At 36.2% G+C, this 23,453-nt stretch overlaps 1 protein-coding gene across 5 annotated transcripts in view; it reads right to left on the bottom strand.

Annotated features, from left to right (window-relative positions):
- The window catches only part of LOC119074552 (cytospin-A-like), a 52,586-nt gene that overhangs the window by 5,149 nt on the left and 23,984 nt on the right, over nucleotides 1–23,453 (bottom strand). For 3 of the 5 annotated variants that reach the window (XM_037180734.1, XM_037180733.1, XM_037180732.1), the window contains exons 4-11: nucleotides 8,567–8,954; nucleotides 6,374–6,523; nucleotides 5,029–6,306; nucleotides 4,887–4,964; nucleotides 4,737–4,824; nucleotides 2,841–4,349; nucleotides 1,292–1,440; nucleotides 1,089–1,226 (exon numbers count right to left, since the gene is read on the bottom strand). In XM_037180734.1, the coding sequence (XP_037036629.1) occupies nucleotides 1,089–1,226; nucleotides 1,292–1,440; nucleotides 2,841–4,349; nucleotides 4,737–4,824; nucleotides 4,887–4,964; nucleotides 5,029–6,306; nucleotides 6,374–6,523; nucleotides 8,567–8,683 (3,507 nt within the window). In that variant the 5' untranslated portion in view covers nucleotides 8,684–8,954. Of the gene's footprint in view, nucleotides 1–1,088; nucleotides 1,227–1,291; nucleotides 1,441–2,840; nucleotides 4,350–4,736; nucleotides 4,825–4,886; nucleotides 4,965–5,028; nucleotides 6,307–6,373; nucleotides 6,524–8,566; nucleotides 9,562–22,186; nucleotides 22,733–23,453 lie in introns of those variants that run through there. The other 2 variants (XM_037180735.1, XM_037180736.1) reach the window with 2 other exon arrangements.

Genomic DNA, 23,453 nt, shown 5'->3' on the forward strand with positions numbered 1-23,453 from the left:
AGAAATCTTCAGACATTTGGAATTTTGAGAAAACTTTCAGATTTTGGGATAACTTCGGTCGTACGGAATTCTGAGAAAAATTTCAGATTTTGGGATAACTTCAGTCGTACTAAATTTTGAGAAAACTATATAATCTTGGGATATCTACGGTCGTCCCATATTTTGAGAAAACTTTCAGATTTTGGGATAACTTCGGTCGTCCCGTATTCTGAGAAAACTTTCAGATTTTGGGATATCTTCGGTCGTCCCGTATTCTGAGAAAACTGTCAGATTTTGGGGTAACTTCGGTCGTACCGAATTTTGAGAAATCTATATAATCTTGGGATATCTACGGTCGTCCCATGTTTTGAGAAAACTTTCAGATTTTGGGATAACTTCGGTCGTCTCGTATTCTGAGAAAACTTTCAGATTTTGGGATATCGTCGGTCGTACCGAAATTTGAGAAAACTTTCAGATTTTGGGATATCTTCGGTCATACGGAATTTTGAGAAAACTTTCAGATTTTGGGATATCTACGGTCGTCCCATATTTTGAGAAAACTTTCAGATTTTGGGATAACTTCGGTCGTTCTCAAAATTTGGTACGACTGAAGTTATCCCAAAATCTGAAAGTTTTCTCAAAATTCCGTATGACCGAAGATATCCCAAAATCTGAAAGTTTTCTCAAATTTCGGTACGACCGACGATATCCCAAAATCTGAAAGTTTTCTCAAAATTCCAAATGTCTGAAGATTTCTCAAAATTGATTTAGCGCTAACTGATTTTGTAGCGCAAAATCGTTCAAGGTTAGCGATATCGCTAAAATTTTGAGAAAACTTTTGAGCTAACTTAACCGTCATGATATTTCTAAAAAAAAGCAAACTCCGATGGGGTCATGAGGATTTGGACATTAATATGAATAATTTCCACTTTAAGGAACCGTTTAGGGCCAGATAGATTGAAGAATGATCAAAACATCCACTCTGACCCTGACCTCACTAAAATCAACAAGTTTCGTAAAATCGATAAATTAATTGTGCTGGCGCAAGGTATATCATCTAATCTGATTAAATCGCTGGTCACCACCTCAGTCCGTACGACACAACATACCTGATTCTGCGAAATGACATTCTCATTCCATTCGCTTTGATTTCGACCATTTTGATTGTTCGGCGCCAATACATCCGATGCTAGACTGTTCAGGCTTGACGTTGAGCTGCATATGGAACTAGGTCCATTCGTTTTGGCCTGTAAATGTAACGGATTCATACAGTGAAAAAGTGACTTCATTCCATAATTTAGACTTGACTCACATGCTGCTGAGATTTCTCAATACTTTCGATTAATGACTTAACAGAAAGTCTAGAATCCTGTCGCGATATACCGACACGTTGTCGACGCACAGCCATTTCTTGTTGAACAACGGTGTTTAGTAGTGATGTTTGGGTGTCTTGAGCTGCAGCTAAAATATTTGATTCGAAAATTAGTTAACTTTAGTGTGGTAAGACGATTATAGTTTGATGTTCGTTTAACATTGTACAACCCCACAAATGATGATTTGGCGCTTGGTACGAAACAAAATGAAATAAATAACAACCCTCGCACTCGCATTTCGTTTGCTCTGTCAATTGTGGGATAATATAATGTCCAGATCAGTCTTAAACAAACAAATGACAAAAAAACGAACACAACGATATGATTTCTTCTGGCACTTCTAAGGCTCTTATACTCTTGTGGCAAGTAATAATAATTCTTATAGAAGGCCAAAGATAATGTTTGTAGCGGCTTGTAGACATGAGTGTGACTAGACCGAGAACCCACATGCATATCGGTTAATCCACGGTTCGAAACCTATGCCAAATTGTAAGTTACCCGATGCAAAAATTCTTTGTTCCATTTTTGAGTGCTAACGAGGCCTTGTATGTGTCGCCGTTACACATCTCGTACAAAATCCAAATTGGTGTCCAACAATATTCATTAAAAGGCCCGTCGTTTCAAACCAGTTCGAAATTTGAAAATCTGACCGTTTTTGGCCTGACCGACCCTTAAGCAAAAATTTGGACTTCAATACCTTGACACCAAGAACACCAATTCGGATTTTCTACGACTAACTGACTGCAGCGATATATTATGTGTATCGTCAGGGCCTTCTCTAGCGTTCAAAAATGTTTTTCCCATAGGGACAGTCAATGTCAACCCAGTTTGTGTCTAAGTTTGATTCAGTTTGTTTAACAGATGGTCCGCTCATACAAACACACTGCTTACACGTATTTATATGGGTTTTATAGTCACAAACACGAGATTGACAGTGGTAAAACCGTATAAGCACGCACGCATTAACAGTGTGATTGTATGAGTGGACCAGCTGAAAAAACAAGGAAATTTAGACGCAAAATTGGTTGACATTAACTGTAAAAAATTTGGCTAAGGTTTAAAACCGTGAAAATATGAACGAATATGCACACGATCTTTGGACTATTTTACAGTTACCACCGCTAAGACTAGTTTGGGACGTGGTATCAACGCAAAGCTTAACAGACAAAATCTAGCAGATGATGAACACTAGCCATAAGCTGAACACATTCACAATTCCGCAAATATAACATCGGAAATCAAGTAAGCAACACAAAACAATAAATCGCACAAACTAATCTCATAGAAATGTAGTAGCCGACACATAAGATAGCTGCTGGACAACGTCAGACTTATCTTCCGAAACCACTCGTAATAGTTCTACAGCCGAATAAAGACACAACAGGAAGCCTATTCCAACAACTTATCGATGAATGATGATATTTTACCGAAAAAGCCTGTTCAACCACATTCTGCATAACATTTCTATTGAGACAAGCACAGACTTACGACGTGTGATGTCTGAGTCGTCTTCATCATCCGAAAGGTACGAAATAAATGACGACACCAAATGCTCTTTCGACGTTGACTTGAACGAGGTGAGTTCCGTTCTTTCACTTTTGATGGTCAAATTTTCCATACTTTTCACATGCACAATTCGACTCTCAACGGTATTGTCACCATAGAATCCAGATTGAGCGTTTGCGTCCCGTCCTTTCCTACCACCGAAACCACAAAATGTCGTGAATTTCTCCGTTACCGAGCGTTTGCTACTTGAGGTTTCTTTCGATCGGAATTCCACATCGTTCAGTGGTTCAAGTTCGGCTCTCTTCGGCTCGATAATCTTCGGCGAACTGGGATTTTTCGGAACGGTTATTTTCACCAACTGGGCATCACCTGATGGCAAATGTTCAACGATTGGTGCTGTGATCACCAAATTTTCGCCGAGAGTTGGATCTTCCAATACGAAATGATCCTTCTCTTTGTCCAAAACAAAAACGATGGTCTTTGATGTGCGATCGCCAGCTTGGCCGTCAGTCGATCTGGGTAACGGATGAGGTTTTCGGTGGCCGTCAACTGGTTTAATCGATTGTTTCGAAAAACTTCCAATTGGCAGGTTGGCATACAACTCCTCATCCATTTGATTCAGCCGTTCGTCGGACTTAGCTCGGTGGTACTTTTTGTACTTGGACGTTGAAATTTTTCGAATGCCATCAATGTCTGGTATAAGAATATCATCTGAGCTTTTGGATATTGTCAACGGACGGAATGCAAACTCTGAATCGTTGGACTTTGTAAGATCTTGTGTGCTCTTTGACATGGAGTCGGGATATTGTGGAATCGGTTTGACAACCGTTGACAAATTTTCCGTACTTCGAGATGTGGCGATCGGTTTGAATTCCAGTTCGGGAATAGTTTCGGGAACAGGAGGTTGAAATGTGACATTTTTTTCCGTTGAACTTTTGTCCGTACGAACCATATCGATAAGTTTGTCGAATTGCTTTTTCATTGCTGATTTTATCTGGATGATCGGCTCGTCACCAATGACAACAGCAGATGGCGGTGGTCGATCGGGTAGCGGAGGCGGTCCATCAGAATCTTCATTAGTCTGAGATGGTGAGGGAGACGATGATGAATATGGTTCCGGTTCGAATATTGTTTCGTTGAAATTGCCGTTACGGGACATTTCCACACTTTTCGTGCGACTGCGGTCGACATTACGCGGCCAGGAACGACGGACCGATTCTTCTTTTACGTCGGGATCGGTAATTTTGTAACGGTATTTTATTTTGTACTCGTCATCGTCGCCCGGTAGGAAATTCTTTTCTATTTCGTCCATCGCAAGATCGTTCGCTGTTAAGGTGTTCATTTGTTGTCGAAATTCGGAAACTTGCGTAATGAATTCGTCCTCCGTTGGTAATACTGTATTGGCAGCAGATGGTGGTCGTATTGTTAGCGCAGAATTTTGGAGGATAGGTTCTCGGTAAATGGTATCGCTTGGTTGCAAGAACCATATTTCTAAATTTTGAAACAAATTAAATTGAGATCGACTAGCAATGACCGGTGGGTGGTAATTTTGTGTTCATTTCGGTCGTAAGTAAAGTGTGAGAAGCTATTGGACGAACTCAGGTCCGTCGATCAAGTTGTAATTCAGCACCTATGTCGATCATTCAAGATTTAAAAAGTTACTCAGAGTAAGTACTGAACACTCATCGGCTCTAGGGAGCCAGGAATGAATTGCTAGGTAAAAATTTGTAGCGGTGGAAATTAGAGGGGCTCGATTGGTGCGAGCTTTGCCGAGCATTACCGCCAGTAATTGGTGTTAATTGATCAAACAAAATCGAATTTCATGCAACAGATTGGTTAGTTAGTGGAACCAACTATCGTAAAGTCAGTGCTACTCACCCTTGTTAAGTTTAACTATCTCCTGCTCCAAATTCCGGATCTTATCACGCTGAGCTTTATTATCTATGACTAAATTTTCGTATGCAACCTGAAAATGTTTAACGATTTTTCAGTCATGGGTTCGACGCCTGGAATTGTTCTTAATCAAACCTGAGTTTCCGTTTTGAAATCGTTTGCCACTCTCACAGTCATCAGCAAATCCGACTGGAATTGCTCCCATTCTTCGTTCTGTAAAACAATTGTTGAGGATAAACAAATGGTGCACAGAACCGACATCATTTGATTCACATACCTCCTGTTTTCTGAGTTTCTTTTCCTCAGCCAGTGATTCCTCTTTCTCTGCCAATTTCTTTTCGGCATCGCCCAAATGTCTTTGCGTTTCCGATAGAAGATTCTCCAACTGTGACTTGTCTTCAACGTGACATTTACACTGAACCTGCAATTCGTTGGCGGTGTCCTGCAGCAACTGATAGTCAGCTGCCAATTTCAATTTATCGTTCTTCAGACTATCAAACTTGTATTCCAAGTCGGCTAAGGCGTATTTGGCATTATTTCTCTCCACTTTAGACTTCTCAACAACACCGGCAATTTGGTCTTTCAGTTTTTTCACCTCACATTGACTTTTCGACAGAGACTCCTGCAGCAATGCCACTTCACTTTCCAATAAATCCTTCTCTTTCCGAGCTATGTCCAGCAATTCACCTAGATCAGATTTATCGCCGAGTGCACGATCTTGTTCAAATTCATCGATTTTTGCGCGAGCATTTTCCAGCAACGTGGTCAGTCTACTTATCTCAATTTGTCTACTTGCACTCTCTTCGCGTGCTTGCAACAGCTGAGCATCGATTTGCTTACGTTCGGCATTGTTTGCATCAAGCGTTGAATCCAGCAAACTAATGCGTTCTTTCAATCGAGTCTGTTCGATTGAGGCATTTTCCAACTGAATACGATGCTCGTTCAGCACGGAATTCAATTCCTCTTGCTTGATAAACAAACTTTCGCGTTCCTCTTGAGCATTTTTTAGTAGATCCAGCAATTTTTGCTCTCGTTCTGTCGTACCATTTTCGCCAACATTCGATTCGCGTAACAAGAGCTCCTGCAAAGTGCCGATCTGGTTTCGTGAATCTTCCAATTTTTCGGTTTGTCGGCACAGCGACTGAAATAGAACATCTTTTTCCTCGGCTAAACGATCATTATCGGACTGAAGTTCAGCCAGTTGGGACTGCAAGTCGGCTAACTCTTGCAGTGTAGCCTGCAGCTCTTCATTGGTTGAATAGTGCGTTTCTTCCATTTGATTTATTTTATCTTGAAGACATGCCACCGACACCTCACTACTCAATGAATGCTTGTCCCAGTCGGGCGTGACACATGGCGTACCATCGTTTTCATGGTTACTTGGCAGGGCAATCGATGCCGGCGCTGAGCTGTGCAATCTCTGTGAATCGTCAATGATTTGCTGCTTTTCATTGTCCGATAATGGTGAATGAACCACGTCACGCAATCGATTGCGAAGGGATTGATTTTCATCGGCCAGACGTTGCATTTCGTTCAGACCACGGTCGTGACTGACCTGTGAATGAGTGGAATGAAATCGTTACAATGTCTATGCAGAACAGTGTTGTTAAATCATGACTTACTTGTAGTTTGGACATGTCACTGCGCAGTGAAACCACTTCGTTTTTGTAGGACGACAGTTCGACCACAGTTGATTCAAGTGCCATTTTTTCGCGGCTTAAACGTTCAATGTGTGAGTGTAAATCTTGCATTCTAGATTGTTGGCGAGCACCCTGTTTGAACGGAACGATGGTACAATTAATCGAAACAATTTAGATGAATAACTGAGGATCTGGTAATACTGTACTGACTAACATTTCTCTTTGGTTTTCCCGGCGTTAAAATTCAAGTTATGTGAAAACTCGGAAAGTGAATTTTAAATTGTTAGAAGCATCCTCGTCATGCGAAAAAGTCAATAGTGTCAATCTAAATTCATCGGTAAACTGAACGATAACACTAAATAAACACTGACTGGTTTAAACTTGGAAAAGCGTTACCGTATGCTTTACAGCAACGCACTTCAAGGATGAGTGGTCCTCTTAATAGAGTACTAAAACGGGACAGTGTATCAAACAAATTTTGGCACTGTAAAAAATCTGGAAACATTTTTCATCCAAAATAGTAACCACTTTTGCTTGAAGTGCGTTGTTTGCAGTTGTATTTACAGTTGGCGGCCGTTTTGCTAACGTTCCCAAATAAGTTACGGTTCATGATTGTTACGGTTCATGACTGAACATTTTTGAGACGCGGTGACCCACTTATTTTCATAAGTAAAAATTCACCACAAATTCGATTTTTGGTAATTTATTTGTATGGAAATTGTGTATCACTCGCGTCTTATGACCTTCCAAAGTTTATAGCCTTGCGTTACAGGCTATATGTTATATGTTATTGACATCGACGTCAGAAATGAATGATCTCTGGATAGGATTCTCTTATAATAGCTAAACGTATCGCACTAGACTAAAGAAGTCCGAGGGATTCTTTCGAAAAACAGCCTACCGAAATCGGACGCATTTTCTAGTGGAACTTTTTATAGGTATGTACCTAGAAAGGACTGCGACCCTAGAAGCTTCGAAGCTTTTATGGCTGGTGAAAGGTGATCGAAAGCCGGAAATTTGCACTTTTCTTACCAAAATTTCTCCAGGTACACGAGCCGTACAGGGTCGTGTGGGGTGTCGTTAGAAAGGTAATCACATGTACTATTGAGCCGAATAGAGATTGCACTTTTCTTACCAATATTTCTCCAGTTACACGAGCCGTACATGGTGGTGTGGGGGATCATTTGAAAGGTAATTTTAGGGTCTTATGGGGGCTTGAAAGCATCTACGATGAAATATGAGAAGTTGAAATGTTTAAGTGCCCATATTTCATCGCATATGCATATAAACCCCATAAGACCCTATTTGACCCAAAAGCACATAAAATTACCTTTCAAATGATACCCCACACCACCATGTACGGCTCGTGTAACTAGAGAAATATTGGTAAGAAAAGTGCAAGTTTTCTGTTGAAAACTTCAACTGCACATATTTCAGTGTGGAATAATTTTAAAACCAATGAGTCTCTATTCGGCTCAATAGTACATGTGATTACCTTTCTAATGACACCCCACACGACCCTGTACGGCTCGTGTACCTGGAGAAATTTTGGTAAGAAATGTGTAAATTTCCGGCTTTCGATCACCTTTCACCAGCCATAAAAGCTTCGAAGAATTTTTTTGAGAGTGGTTTTGGCTTCTAGGGTCGAAGTCCTTTCTAGGTACCTATAAAAAGTTCCACTAGAAAGCACGCCCGATTTCGGTAGGCTGTTTTTCAAAAGAACCCCTCGTCCAAGATTGGGAATCAAACATTTTACTTAAAAATTGAAGTACTTGACTGAATCATGATGTGCCGATACGCTTTAATTACGAAATCTTTAAGATGTATGGTATCGCCATGCAACAGGGCTTATTATTCGAATTTTTTAGGAGCTCCTAAGAGTTTCCTTTTAGAATATTTGGTATTCGTAAAGAATTCGAAGATTTAATATTTTTGTGAATTCTTCAGAATTTAAATGGATAATTGAATAGTGGCTCCCCAAATGGGAAAAACAGTCGACTTCAGTCAGGCCCTAAGATTGGGTAAATAATTCCTAAACATCTTATGAAGTTCTTGTAAGTTCGTCAAAAGAAATTTCACCAAAGTTAACAAAAGTTCCTCAAATTTCCCAAATTGAGTCTCTTAACTTAGGGCCTGCCAGATCCGTTAATTCATCCAGTGACTTTTCGTACTCACCTCTTTCGGTCCATCAAAATTAATTTCGGCTAGCGGATCGACGGTATAATTTGAAACGTCTCTTTGATCAATCATGTTATTGTTGCCAACATGCTGTTGTTGTTGTATAAGTGGCATCGATTGCAGTCTCGGCTGATTGTAGCTGTCTTGCTGAAACGAGTGTTTAGTTGTCTCTTTCACATCTAAACTCTCCCGGGAGCTCAGCTTATCCCTCGATCCCCTATATTTTTGGTCTGTACGATCTTTGGATTCTTGATAGTGTTTCGGCGGTTTGCTTATGATGCCGGTACTGTCAATGTTGTCGGAACTGGACGCCGTTGATCCAGACTTTAACTGTTGCGTGTGATTCGAGCTAGACGAATGTTTCGAACCTGACGGTCCCTGTCCTCTGCGGAACAACGATTTTAATTTAATCATAATGATTGTCTTTTGGTTGTTCTTCTTATTTGTAAAACAAAACAGAAACTATATAAATGAATCACAAATTAATTTAAATTAATTTTAAATTCGACATAATCATAATAATGTTGTTTGTGTACAATAAATCATGTTTGTTATCCGCCTTCTCCGATTTGTTTAAATTATTTTCGTTTTGTTCATTGTTAGCTGCACTTTCATCCATTCAAAGAATGTTTTTCGTTTTATAAATTTCCTTTAGGCCGGAATTTCAGTTTATCAATGATTGGGTATGTAAGTATGGTATACTTAGCCAATGTAATTTATTGTCAACACTTTTTTTTTTCATGAAAGAAATATTATCACAGACATTTCAGCTTATCGTTTGCTTCTTTAAATTGGTTTGAAAAAAGGCTTAGGTCGCCTATATTTTCATCACAAAATTTCTACAAAGTTTAAAGTGGGCACACAATTTCACTTCTTTTTAGTTTGAGTCTTGATTCTTCTATATGGTTCTCGTTCTTTTTTTTTCTTACTAACTGACGATATAGTACAATTTTGATATAATTTTACGCATTTGAATGGTATGCGGTCATTATCTGAAAATAATAATTTGGAATTCTTTTTTTATTTCTACTTCGTTCGAGTGATAATGGGTGACATTAAAGCCTTAGATTTATACTCTAACGAAAAATTGAAAAGATAACGAGTAAAGTAACGGTATGAAATGGAGAGAGAGTGTGACTCAGGTAACATAAGTTCATTTAAAGAACGAGGTAGGTACTTATGTTTCGCTCGCTTAAGATATAACGAGGTTTGTTGGGAATTTTCTGCTAAGCTAACGATTCAAAATACGTGAGAGGAAACTTCATTTTCTGCCCCTATGGATTTGAGAAGAAGGACTCACTAAATCTTAAGCGTGATGAAAGATATTATAACCAACTGCAATAGTTGACTCTTGAGAACCAGGATCTATGTATCAAGAGACATTCAAAATTGGAAGAATTTGTATAAGAAACCAGTTAGGGCCAGGTTAAGAGTTTCTTATCGCAAAATGTTTATGTTGCGATGTAAGGCGCTTTAACCAGGGGCGCCGACTTCTAAGGACAAGCGAGGCTCGGGCACCACTACTCGAATGATGAGCACCACTACATCTTTCCAGTTTTACTTGAAAGAGCACCACTACTCCCAGATTCGCTTGTTGTATGGGCACCACTACTCCCAAACACAAGTCGGCGTCTCTGGCTTTAACCTAGCCCTTAGTGTAGTTATTACTCTCAATTAATGTTCAATGTGAGCAATTCAGCTAAACAACAGTGTGAAGGATACTGTGTCTTTTTCAATATTTTCCCGCAACGCTCCATTCCGCTGAAACTTCGAAAGTCTTTGTTGTAAAAAACGTTGAAAATTGAATCCGTCAAGTCTGCTTATCAGCGACCATAATATCGAGTATAATGACCTGTCCCGTAATGAAAGAAATTTTGTTTTGAAATTTTTCGAAATCTGCAGAACTTCTCTAAGAGCGTTCTTCATGGAAGTTTATCTCAGCTACCAAGATACACGTAACTCAATTTTATTAGCAAGAAACTCATAAGTTCGAGTTGTTTTTTTTAAGTTCCACCAATAAATTGCACACTTGTATGATGTGTATGGTGTTACACCAGTGGAACGAAGAAAAACAAGAAGTCGCATGAGAATTTCGAACACAATTGAGGTGACTGTAATCCAAGATGCTCTGCGAAAAGTTAAAAGATTTCGAGCTATTTTCGTTTGAAGTTTGGTTAGCCATGGGACAGGTCAGGAATTACTTCATATATCAGAAGGTGATGGCTTGGCCATATTCAAAATTTTCATACAAAAATGTGCGTTCAATTTGTTGCCACAACTTCATTTCAACAAGGGAAGCCCTTACTAAACTGAAAGTGCACAAAAATACGTTGGAAACCCTTTTTCGATTCGATGTCTTTTTAAGTTTAGGTCTCAAAGTACTAGATCTACTAGAATATGTGGAATGTGTGGCAAATCCATGATTATTTAGAGTCTGGGAAACATTTGTTACTGTGAGCAGAAGTAGTAGAAGTAGTTTCTAACGTAGTTATGTTGACTGTAAGCTAAGTCATAACGATAAACATTGTATGCCTAAACAGAAAACTAAATTAGTTTTCTTTCTATTGAATTGTATCAACCCAACCTCATCTAGAACAGACTGAATGTGAACGAGTGACACATTTTTGTTTTATCAAATTAATTTGGTTTTTCAAATTAACACATTTCTACCTTATACGATGTGACATTACTAACTCTATGTGATGTGATGTACGACTTATCGAGATATACTAATTTGTGTGCTCGATTAATTTCATTAATTAAACATTAAATGTACTTCTCAAAGTTTATCAATTTAAATTTATGGATGTTACATTCACAGCGGTCACTTTAAATTGCATGTTTATAAGAAAAGAAAAAAAAATCGAATTTAATGCGCCTACATTCTCTGTCTTCAACGACGTGTGTAAAGAGGTAAAATTCAAGGCAGGTAGGTTTATTTGGGTTGATTAAACATTACACTTTGTATTGACATAATGTGTATCGCTATCGCTGCGCATGACATTTCAGTTAACTAAGCATTTATATCGAAGACTTCCGATTCCGATAAGAGAGATGGAACCGTACATTTGTATGGTCAATACAATATTCAAATTTGCCGATCTTTTTTTCTCTCGTTTCATTCTCATTTTCACTATGACCATATTAATTAACGCCCACAGCAAACACATCCGCAACTTTTTAATTTATGAAAGAAACAATTCGTACACCAAAAAAGTGGTTTATTTCCCAATTCGGTTCGGAGCAATTAAACAACTAAATTTGCCAACTTTTTTTTGAATGATTTGGAGCAGTAATTTAAATAAGGTGCGTCAAAAGATTGCGGAGCGACATTTATAAATACCGCCTGTATACGACACTCGTCTTCGAAAGATAAATTTGATTTTAATTTAGTATTCACTTATGTCGATTAGAGCATTGGTAAACTATAGTGGTTATCCTAACTCATCCTGAATGGTTTTTTTTAGTGAATTAGAGGTTTTCAGAACGAGTGAGTCGGAGGCGATATTTCCACCCTAGCAAGGAACGACAAAATTATACTGTCCACAATAGGGTCTTGACTGTAACATTACCTCAATTTGTTTTTTTTTTTAACAAACGGCATTCATGGTTGTGCGAATGTGTGTGTGGAAACTGTCAATGAAACATTTCTGTAACAATGTCTCGATATTCCTGACCACATTCTTGACTCAAACATGCAACATCGTAAATAAATAATTGTCAACCTTCAACAATTAGCAAACCGCTTAACATTTTCGCTTGACAATTATTATGCTCTCGTTATTTGAAAACTGAATCTTTATACGCAACAGAATCGGACAATTTTGCAGGTCTGTTCAAAAATGGTTTGCCTAGAAGGGAATAGTTATTTGTTTACCAAGGGGAGATAATAGGAAATTTCAAGAAGAGCGACGTTGGTGACCAGAGCGAAGCGAGGACTGCAATTTGCTCGAATTAGAATTAAATTAATATTTCTCTTCCTTCAAGGTGAACACATAATTGTTGATCTGCAGCAGAGCATGAATAACCGTTTTTATCCATGAAACAAACACATCAATTTGATTCATCATTTTTCACAGCCAAAACAAAGTGACAAAGAGAAAAGAGACCCTTGTTCACCCCATGGGAAAAACAAGAGTTCAGAAAATAACAATTTTCTCACCTGAACTGTCAACTGTCATAAGAAAAAGCGTCAACAAAACGCCATCGTCTCACCGCATTTGAGAAATATCAGAAAACTGAGAATTAAATCACCTCCATAGTCTAGGCAAAATTCGGTTTGATTTGATCATTGCTATCGACTTGAATTTACTCGAATTTAATAATCAGCAAAACCGTTAGCGGAAGCCGTATATGTTTTTATCAAAATTTAAAATCACATTAGAGTTGGGTATGCCCAACATGCCCTAACTTAACTTTTAATTTCCTTTGGTTATCATCTCCTATATCTTTTTCTGTCTTTCGATTAGAATAATACATGAGGAATTTGCGATAAGATTTAACTTTCGTTGAAGCGATTATTCGGCTACATAAATACCGAAAAGAATCCATATTTAGCTGGCTTGTACAACTATATACAAAGATAATAATTACAAACATCCACGGAAAAAAAAGAAGTTTTATCTTATCTCATTCCAAAGATTTGTTCTGTATTAACATATTAACAATCAACACCATACTACGTTTCGTCTTTGCTAGAATAATCAAATATTAATTTAAAACCTTATGCAAATATGTTAATGTACAAGTGTAGGAAAACATTTAACTTCTCACTTAATTAACCGAAACACCAGTTGGTGAATAAGTGCAAACAGAAGATCGGTTTTGTTTTCTGTATGAGAGTAAACCGAGTGGATGAATTTCTACAATTGATTCATAACAAAAGCAGGTCGGTTTCTAGTGAAATCAGTCTATAATTACCACATTGTTATGCAGAGAATGCAAAAACACAATGCGCGGTGAAACTAAGTCAAAATTATGACAAACCATCAAGAAATGTTATTATTTCTGACCGCCTAATAAAATTTGAATATTTCGCCAGTGTTTATGCTAACTAATACTCTGACGCATCCGAAATGCAACCGGAGATGCATTTTGCTATAAATAAAGAAAAGAAATTCCATCGAAACACTTATTCTTCACACAATGGCCATCCCGAATGTGAATCAGAAAAAAAACCTGTAAAATTTGAGATATTATAACAATTCTTTCTAAAAATACGACATACAGCGGACGAGTTATGAGGTTTTCCTCATGACTTTTCACATAAAACGAAAATAAAATCAAGACAGAGAAGACGAAAAAAGTTCGCAAAGTTCATTCTTTTTTAAAGTCGTTACATTTCCAATGTTTTTATTTATTTACAGAAAAGAAGGTTGTTAAACTTAAGCTTGACAAGTTATTGCAGTTAATTTACTCGAATTTACTGCACTGAATTCGTTTTTTTAATAAATGAAATTAAGACTTTAATGTCGAAATAAAAGCTGTATTTCATGTGAAATTGTATTTCGTTTAGGCTGGATGATTCAGAAAATGAAGTGAATTCATCCGTTCAGAACAACAGAATAGAAAATATATTCGACCAAAACGAGTAGGAGTCTACATTGATTATCATGATCAAATTTTTGTTTTTAAATTTCTTCTTTGAAACCTCGGTTTGCCTGTAGAGTAGAATTTCCACAACTTTTTTCAGTACTTCACTCTGGTAAATGTCATAGCAGTGAAGTTGGTTCACATAAAAATAGAGCCCTGACATCAGTCATTTTTTGACGGAATGTACTAGAAATGTAACAGAATTCTGCAGAAATTTATTACATTTGAGCGTTAGTTTCCGAACAGCATTTCCCCATTCATTTGAACAGGGACTTCCAAAGAAATCGCAAACGTTCCTACTTTCAAAGAATTTTCTTTCGCACTTCAAAATGTTACAGTCTGTTAATTTCTCCAATATTACCATTACAACAAACGTGTAATTCATTAGTAATTCTCAGAACAGATTAGTACGGAAAGTCAGATGTTACGTTTTCGAATCCAAAACGTTTTATGAATTTGATGAAAAATTCCGAATAATTATCCATGATTTTAAAAGATTTACCGATCATTTATGGCGGCAGTACTTCATTCATAGCACAATTGAGACTAATATTAAGGTTTTTTTTAAGATCAAGTAATTTGAAGTCAATTTAATTAACTAGCGAAAGTCACTACCACTGTTAAAAGCTGAGACGTGATTAGATACATCCTGACAACGCTTTGTTTTTTTTTAAAACAATTCAGAAAGCCATCAAGCCTTTGCAACATTGGAAAAGACGTCTAGGACGTTAGTCGTACTTTCTTACATGTACACATTTAGCGAATCATTAACAAAAATGAAAGTAATAGATTTGGTGCTTAGTTGCCTGATCTTTTCCAAAAATCTTATTTGGCTCAGTCAACATCATAGCTTAACCGGACCAAAGTTAGAAACATTGCAAACATGTCACTTATACTAGTGTGAGAATATGAAAATCTTGTCCTTCATTTGTTGTTGCAAAACAATTGTATTTCGTTGGGTTAACAATAAATAACTTGTCTGTGGTCAAAATTAGCCACCAAAACCATCGAATATGTTACCTGAGCGGAAAATTGGAGTCGTATTTTGAGTAAACTTTTTATTGAGATTCATGAGGTTTTTCAAGAGAGGTGATTTAAAAATTGGATAAATCATGTGATGGGTCAGGGTTGATCTGAAAATGAGGAAACCTATACCAAATCCATTGACTTGGCAGGACTGGTTTGAATGTAACATCTAAGAATTAAAGGAAAACCAATGCTCTTGGTCTTTTACTACTTTCTATTGGAACGAAACGACACTATCATGAAGTCGAAAGGAATGTTCAAACGATACATTAATGGAATGCCAAACAGATGAAACACACGGTAGGTATACCTATATGTATAAATAAACCATTTTAAAAATAATAAAAAAACGAAAATAAAAAATGTCTCAAACATGGAAATTACTTTTCAAGGTGGACCAATTATTTATGGATTAAACAATAAAATATTTTATTGTTATGTTCATTTCGTCTGACACTATGTTTTTATCGACTGCCAAAGACACATTAAAATGTTCAATTTTTGCTTCATCGAATGGTATTTCGATGAAGGTGTAAAATACAATTTAAAAGAAATCGTCGTTGTAGTTGGTCCTTGATTTAAGTGGTCAGTGAATTGCAACCTTGCTGTGATCAGTAAAAGAGCGTGTAATTCCTAGTCACATTGGAAGAATATGATGTGTACATTGTGCATGATATAAACGAGAAAAACCAAAGTGGTATGCAACTAAATTTAATCTTTAGATTAGATCATTTCATACAAAAAAAAGATTTTTTTTAATCTTTGGAAGTTAGGATAATTACAGCCACTATAATGAAACATCGTGCCTTCAGCAAACCATTCAGCTGAAAATTATTCATTCATTTTCCCATACAACGTTTATATAACTAGCGTAAGTATTAAAAAAGATGCGTCAGACGCGCAAACAATCGTTTAAGCATTTTTAATTTGAAGGATACAACAGCGCTAATTTGAATTATTACCGAATTTAGTCAAATCAGGCGCAATATGATGGCTATAAACGAATGAAAATGAATGAATTTATATCGAATATTAATCAAACTTTTATTGGCGCCACATTGAATAATTTTATTATTACTTTATTGAACGCAGAAACATTTTTTTATTTTAACTTGTGCGATGTATATTTTCGTAGAGATCCGCAGAGAGAATTATAATAATTATGCATAATTGAATGTAGCGTGATGTGTTTGACTATAAATGAATTGGTGTGATTTTTCATTTGCAAATTTTATACAGATACAGAACATCAGATAAATTAATTTAAGTCAATTTTATGTAAAACATAACGAAATGACTAAGTCGTTTCGCTATCAAGAACCTTAGAACGTTACGCTGCATTTCAGGGCCTATTATTCGTAAATTTATGTACTGGATTTTTTGAAATTTACGAAAATTTACCGAAACTTACTGAAATACTCAATAAAATATTTTCGGTAAATTTATCAGTATTTTGGTAAATTCGGTAAAATGTTTTAGCAATAATAGTTACGCCCTACAATTCATAATATTAAAATTCTCAACAAAGTTTCGGGTAAAAAAGATGAAAGCAGCTGAATAAATGAGATCTGACATTGAACAACCGAATTGACGATCAAAAGTTTTTAGGTGTCCCGTATTAACACGGCCCCGACTCCAGGTGAAAGACATTTTACAACGATCAGTGCATACATTCTGAATAAACAAATTGAGGTGAGCGTGTAGCCTGATATGCCACACAACTTTTTTTGGAGTTTATTTTTAGATTATATCGGATTCAAGTTGAACAAACATTGGTAATTTTTGCATATTAGACGATCGATTTATACTCAACCAACACTTTGCTTTGAGACTAGTTGGAACCGTAGGAACTGTCTGAGATTAAGAATATCGCTTTTTTGGGTTTGCATTGAACGAATGGCATGCATATGGTGCACCGATCTTGGGACACTTCAACATCAGTCGCTGATACGGCTGATACTGGTCCACTCACTGCTTATCCTTCAAATAAACACCATCGAATTCAAAACACAGGACAAAATGTTTTTAAAAATCAGATTCAATGTGTTGTCTTTGTATAATGTTCTATTCTAGCAGACTTTGGTGTATAGTGGAATAACCATATATTCAACGAGTGAGATTTGAAACTATAAAAGAAATGCAGTTTCCAAGTCTAGGAAATTTGTTTTCTCCAAAATGAAGACAACCTTTTGGGAAACGGCAAGCGTATCGCAACAAAATCATAAAATCTATTACTTCATTTGTGTCAGTTACCTTTTAGTGTTCAAAATCTTGTACTTCAAAATTTTTCCCTTCATAGCGAATAAGGTCTTTTAAGAGCAAAAGTATTAGGACGTTGTCTTCGATGACATTCTTGCTATCAACTAATGCTGTCAAATACAATTTTAACCCAGACACAAAAACAATTGGTGCTTTAGTTGCATATTCGACTATGCTGTCACATTACTTCAAACGAATAGAAGAACAAGATCTTGACTTTAATCATATGCCATTTATACAAACAGATATGCTGGATGCCACTTCAAACAGCATAAAACTGTCGGCACAGATAAATTAAAAAAAACACTAAAAGGAAATTGTGCATCTTCTTCAAATAAAAAATAATTTAATTCATGAAATACTTTCTATATAAATCGCCGTCTAAATATCTCTCGCTGGCTGCGATTGCATTTTAATGTACGTTTATAACACAAATCAAGTCAATATATTACGTGCAACTTTTCCACAAATGTTTCATTGTTTGAAATTGAAGCGAAGAGACGAAGAGAGAAAACCGAAAAAGAAAGAAAGAAGTAAGATGCTGAAAAACGGTATGTCTGTGTCCGATTTATTTTAAATTTCATTCATATAAATATTCGCATTTGAATGCAATAAAAATGGTTTTGAAATTACGTTTTGCATAACATCTGTTGAATGTATTTTTGCTGTTCGAAAAAGAATGTTTAGATGAAAGAGTATCCTTGAAAATTAATTGGTAATTCAAGCATGTGTCTTGTCTGAATTAAATTCAAAATTCGGAGCCATTCAAATAACTGTGCCGAATTTCTCTCTTTCTTTCTTTTTTCCTATTTTCACATAATATGGTGCTCATGCAGCAAGCAAAATAATGTAGTTCAGTCAGACACTTTAAATCTTTATTTTGTTTACATTATACACGGCGGATTGAGTTGAACTGCATGTATTATATCAATGGATTCTGGTATGCTGCTTGAATGTAACATTGACTTTGAATTTAAAACTATTTTCATGTTACGTATTTTGAACAGCTCTGTAAACATTTTGTTACATTTGGAGTGTGTTACAAGTCACTGCGGACATATTGGTGTTATCCCAAACGAACAATTTCGAATATTTGTTTCTATCGGAACGAACAAGTACGGCATTTTCTATCGAAAAGAGAAGGGCCGCAAAGATAATAGCAAATAATGGTCAAGGGGCAGAAAAACGGAAATTGTGTCTCGGATTTCATTAAATTTTCATCTGTTTATCGACAGCTAAAACGAAACTCATGAAGTAAAAGGATCTCCGAACCAATCCACTTACAACAAATTCATCATTTATCAAATCGCAAATATGATGGTGGAGTCAAGCTCACTCTTCTTTTCTTAGTGATTAACCAGTTGTAAATTAGTGGGAGCAACTCCTCGGAAGAATAGTTTGTTCATCTCGAAAAAAAAAATTCGAATTAGGAAGGATTTTCAACGTTTTGGATGGAAGATTTTCAAGCGGCAAAGAATTGACTGACCTAACATAGTCATCTGTTAACGATAATGACGACCAAAATGAGAAATGTTCTGCTGCTGATGATTTCATAAATAGCAAAACGTATAGAAAACCATTGAAGTAGTAGATTCGATGTCAAACTCTAAGCTACACTCAGAACAAAAGAAGTGAAAGATGTAATGGTGATACCGATACGTTTATCGTTTATGAAGACATTTGTAAACCATGTATTGCAGTGGGCTTATTTCCGTAACTTGAGCACGCAACAAGTGTTTGACGAGCTGAAAAAACAATCTTTTCGACGTCATCATCAACGTGTAAACCCTAACATTGAACCAGCTTTACTGTTTGTCGTCAAATGAATGATGTCAACGATAAGGAAACGACGAAAATGTTTTCATTTTTTTAAATTAATATTTTGCGGATCGAAAAAGGTGTTTTCACAATGCAAACAAATTTTAATCAAGTAATACGTACACGGTAGCGTATACACGAATAGCAAATTGCTTCGGACAATTGGCTAGTTTAGGCAGCTCTAGCTAGCGAAAAAGCGAAACTTCGGAAACTTTTTTTATCAATGAAGTACTCTAACAATAACGACTTTTAATTGCCATTGTCGAGGCTATTACCTTGCTGTACTTGTACCATATCATTCTCTTATCAACACACAAACGATGCAATGATTCATCGAACATAATTGATAAATTCTCGAGATAATGTTATCGCCGGGCTGAAATAATATTTTCTTTGGACGAATTGACCTAAAGCTACTAATTTGGGTGATTATGAATGGTAAACAGCAAGCTCGATTCACGTCAAAATTTATCGGAACCATCAGTTCCCATCAGTTTATCGAAGAGTCAAATTTATCAACAAACAGTCAAAAATACTATGATGGGAATCCAGGCAATGTTTATTGATGGCAAAAGTTGTATAAAAAAGGATCTGGTCCCATTAGGCGATATACCAAATAGTTAAATCCTCTTTTCAGATTTTTGTGGGATCGTTAAATAGAGTCAGTTTTTAGACCCGTACGAAGTACTGGGGTCTTATGCGTTTACGCATACGTCCGTAACACGTCGAATTGGACTCCCTGAGTAAGGGGAAACCTATTGTGGTTGTCTAGAGATGCCAAATCAGTGAAAAAAAAAATGTCCGTCTGTCCGTCTGTCCGTCTGCACGATAACTTGAGTAAAACGCATCCGATTTTGAAAATTCTTTTTTTTCCTGTTTGGTAATGTCAAAAGACAGGCTAAGTTCGAAGATGAGTGATTTTGGATCGACCCTTCCCGAGCTGTGGCCCAATAAGTGCTTTACGGTTTTTCGAAGATATCTCCGGACATTCAAACGTTACACTTGTAACTGATACGTCAAATAAAAGGTATTTACAATACCGATCGACAAAAAAAAAGTTTATGGAATCCGCACCTTTTCAATTTTTTGAACAAACTGTCAAGTCAGCGGAGAGCCAAACGGAGTAAGTACGTGACACCATTTGGGAAGTTGATTAACATTCATAAAATCTAACGATAATAATCCAAAGACGGGAAGGAATGTGACAACAAACTCGTTATTCGGACTTTCCCAGCCAAAAACGTATGTCAAAAATTAAAACTTTTATTTTCGAAGGGGTATTATCTATGACCTCAACAGCTGTTACATTCGCACTTGCAACAACACTTTCAATTTTTGCGGCGTTTTGATTGATTTGATTAGATTTTTGTGTAATGGGAGAGTATAAGAGTCAAAATTGTTTGATGCCTCCTGTGAATCACAGCAAATATCGGTCCACCCTCTTAGCTGAAGTAATAATGGCTTATGTCCTTTGCTAGACTCGACAACCTCGAAATAAAATTTCCTGCCTTTCCTTCCTCGGTGTATTATTCCAAAAAAATTTTGTTTGTTTGAGGTCGCTTCGGAATTTTAGTGGAAGTCGGGCGGATTGAAATTATGTTCGAATAAGAAGGACGAAAGTTGAAAATGTTAACTGTTAACGCAGACAACTGTACAGAATCTCAGAGCCGATGCTATTGGAGCAGCCTAAATATTGTCACAACGCAACGAAAATGTCTCCATTCTTAAACTGACTCCAGAGAACAAATAAAAAAAATTTAAAAATTTAACCAAAATAAATTTAACGACCGACAGTTGGAACATATTTCATAAAATTTGACTCTTTTTCGATGTTTACGATTCCATTGCATTTAACTCTCAGTTTCGTTTTATCATCGTTTGTGGTTGCTGAACCATAATTTCGTCTCATTTCTCAAAACTTTGGCGGTGAATCGACTGATTTTGCTTATTTCCATTTGAATTAATTTTCCATTAAAGTGAGAAATTATCGACTTTTATAGCCACGACACCCAGACTAATATGACTAATGTCCCGTCATAAAAACAGCGACGAAAACAAAAATTGTTTTCCGGAAAAATTTTGTGTTCGAAAATGTGAACCTCCAGAATTAAATTAGTGAAACGAGAACTAGTTTCCATTTTGGCTTAACACACAACTATATAACTCTGACTCCGTTGTAAGTAATAGTTTATCGTTATTGTCTAAGTTGGTAAATCTTTAATGCCATACACAGACTTTATCAACAAACAAACAGAAGAGAAAAAAATGTGCTGTGCATATACATACACCTTTTTTGCATACATCCATACCGAATAACCAGACGTGTTTAAATGGTAGTCATAAATGACAATAAAAATGTTATTAAATACCTGAACATTTTCCAACATAAACCGACCTACTTTTTCTTGAAACTTTTTTTTTTCTTCTTCTTCTTCTTCATATTTTCAAAATATAATTAACGGGAGCACAATAATGTTTTTACTTAATCGCTAGTCACATCGTACATAAGTATAGAGTGTGTAAGATGATCTTTTACCGACATCGAATACATGCATTTTGATTCAATTTTTTTTTAGTGTGGAAAGAAAACTTGTTTGGCAACGTTATTGCCTTTCATTATTATGTTTCAAATTTGTCTTAAATGCTTCCCTAGAATATATCGACATTGTTAATGGCAGACGGAAACTATACTAATCCGAACAGAAGTAAATCGAAACAAGACTTATTGAAATTGCAGAAAGACTTTGACTACGCTGACTGTTCGATCACTAATTACTACTTAGGGAAATGATCATTGAGATCGAAGGTTTCTTTTTTCGATCATTCAGACCAGACCTAAACCTCGGACGAAGTAGAATTTCATTTTGAATCCAAGATGGTTCATCAATTATAATTTTTTTTTTCGTTTTCGTATTTATTCACCATTCTTTTCATGTTATTTATACATGTTCATGTTCACCATTCACAAACTCGTCGTAAAAGAAAACAACTATCAGTCTGACGATGTATTTTATCATCAAAGTATAGAGAGATTATACTGTTTAGCACTTTTTTAATGGCTTTGCCATGAGCACAAAATTTCACATTCGGTTTATAAAAAGAAAATTAATTAATGGTACGAATCCATCAACTTTATGTCCACAATGTTAAACCAATAAACTGAACAAGAAATTGGTTACAATTTTTTTTTTCCAGTTTTTAAAACAATCACTCTTGTGTTGTATACTATGCGCGACTTAAGGTTCGTTTACTACACACGGTCACGGTTTAATTAGAAGTCATATTTTCCACAATTTCAAATGCAGAATACTAAAACGGTTTAATTGAATAAGAATACGAAATAAAAAGCCGACCGACGGAAATATTATTTAAGGAAAAAATGAATTCCAAAGTAATCGTTCCAAAGAAATTACAACAGAAAAATAAAACACAACAACTCGTAACGCTCAAGTCTAAAACTCAACTGACTATGGAATTTAACGAAAAATGTCTCTTGAGTGAATGTGAGTATAGTTATGTGCATTTGTGCTGTATGTTGTAGATCCATATTATACGTGAGTCTAAATTTTACAGTGTAATGAGTGTAAGAGTTGAATTGACATTGGGTATAGTCTGTATACGGTACCGAATGTAAAGCGATATACGGAGAGTTGTATTTCCTATACCGAAACCGACACAACAGCAGCTGTTTGTGGTCTTTCGTTCAGTGTTGTTCAGTGTTGCTGAAAACACATTTGTAAATATTTTGTATTTTATAAAATCGGTTCGTAAGGTAAGGATACCTGCAACGAATCTATACGTAGAAATGTTTGTCGGTTTGCTTTTTTTAAATGATTTTTTGTACCGAGTCTAATGCCGGGGATTCAGTGCAGGTATGCAACAACACTGAACAAAATTAAATGTTTATAAAAGAGACATGGACACTCTGTCGTTTTTTTTCGGTTGCAAGTTTCTATACGCTAGAACTATTTCGTTAGAAATTTGGAGAAATTTCGCTAGGGTTTTATGTTGGAGATTTTAAGGGAAGTAACTGTAACCTTGACTGTAACGTTAATTACATGAGTTGAATTTCCTTTGTTTAGCTTAGTGTTACGTAGGGTTCCTTTATTTCCTGACAGTCATTTACGCAACAAGGTAACACATATCCAAAAAACACCCTCGAGTTATGAATCAAAAATAGCTTGTGTTT

Source organism: Bradysia coprophila, unplaced genomic scaffold, assembly GCF_014529535.1.
Source record: "Bradysia coprophila strain Holo2 unplaced genomic scaffold, BU_Bcop_v1 contig_151, whole genome shotgun sequence".
NCBI lineage: Eukaryota > Metazoa > Arthropoda > Insecta > Diptera > Sciaridae > Bradysia > Bradysia coprophila.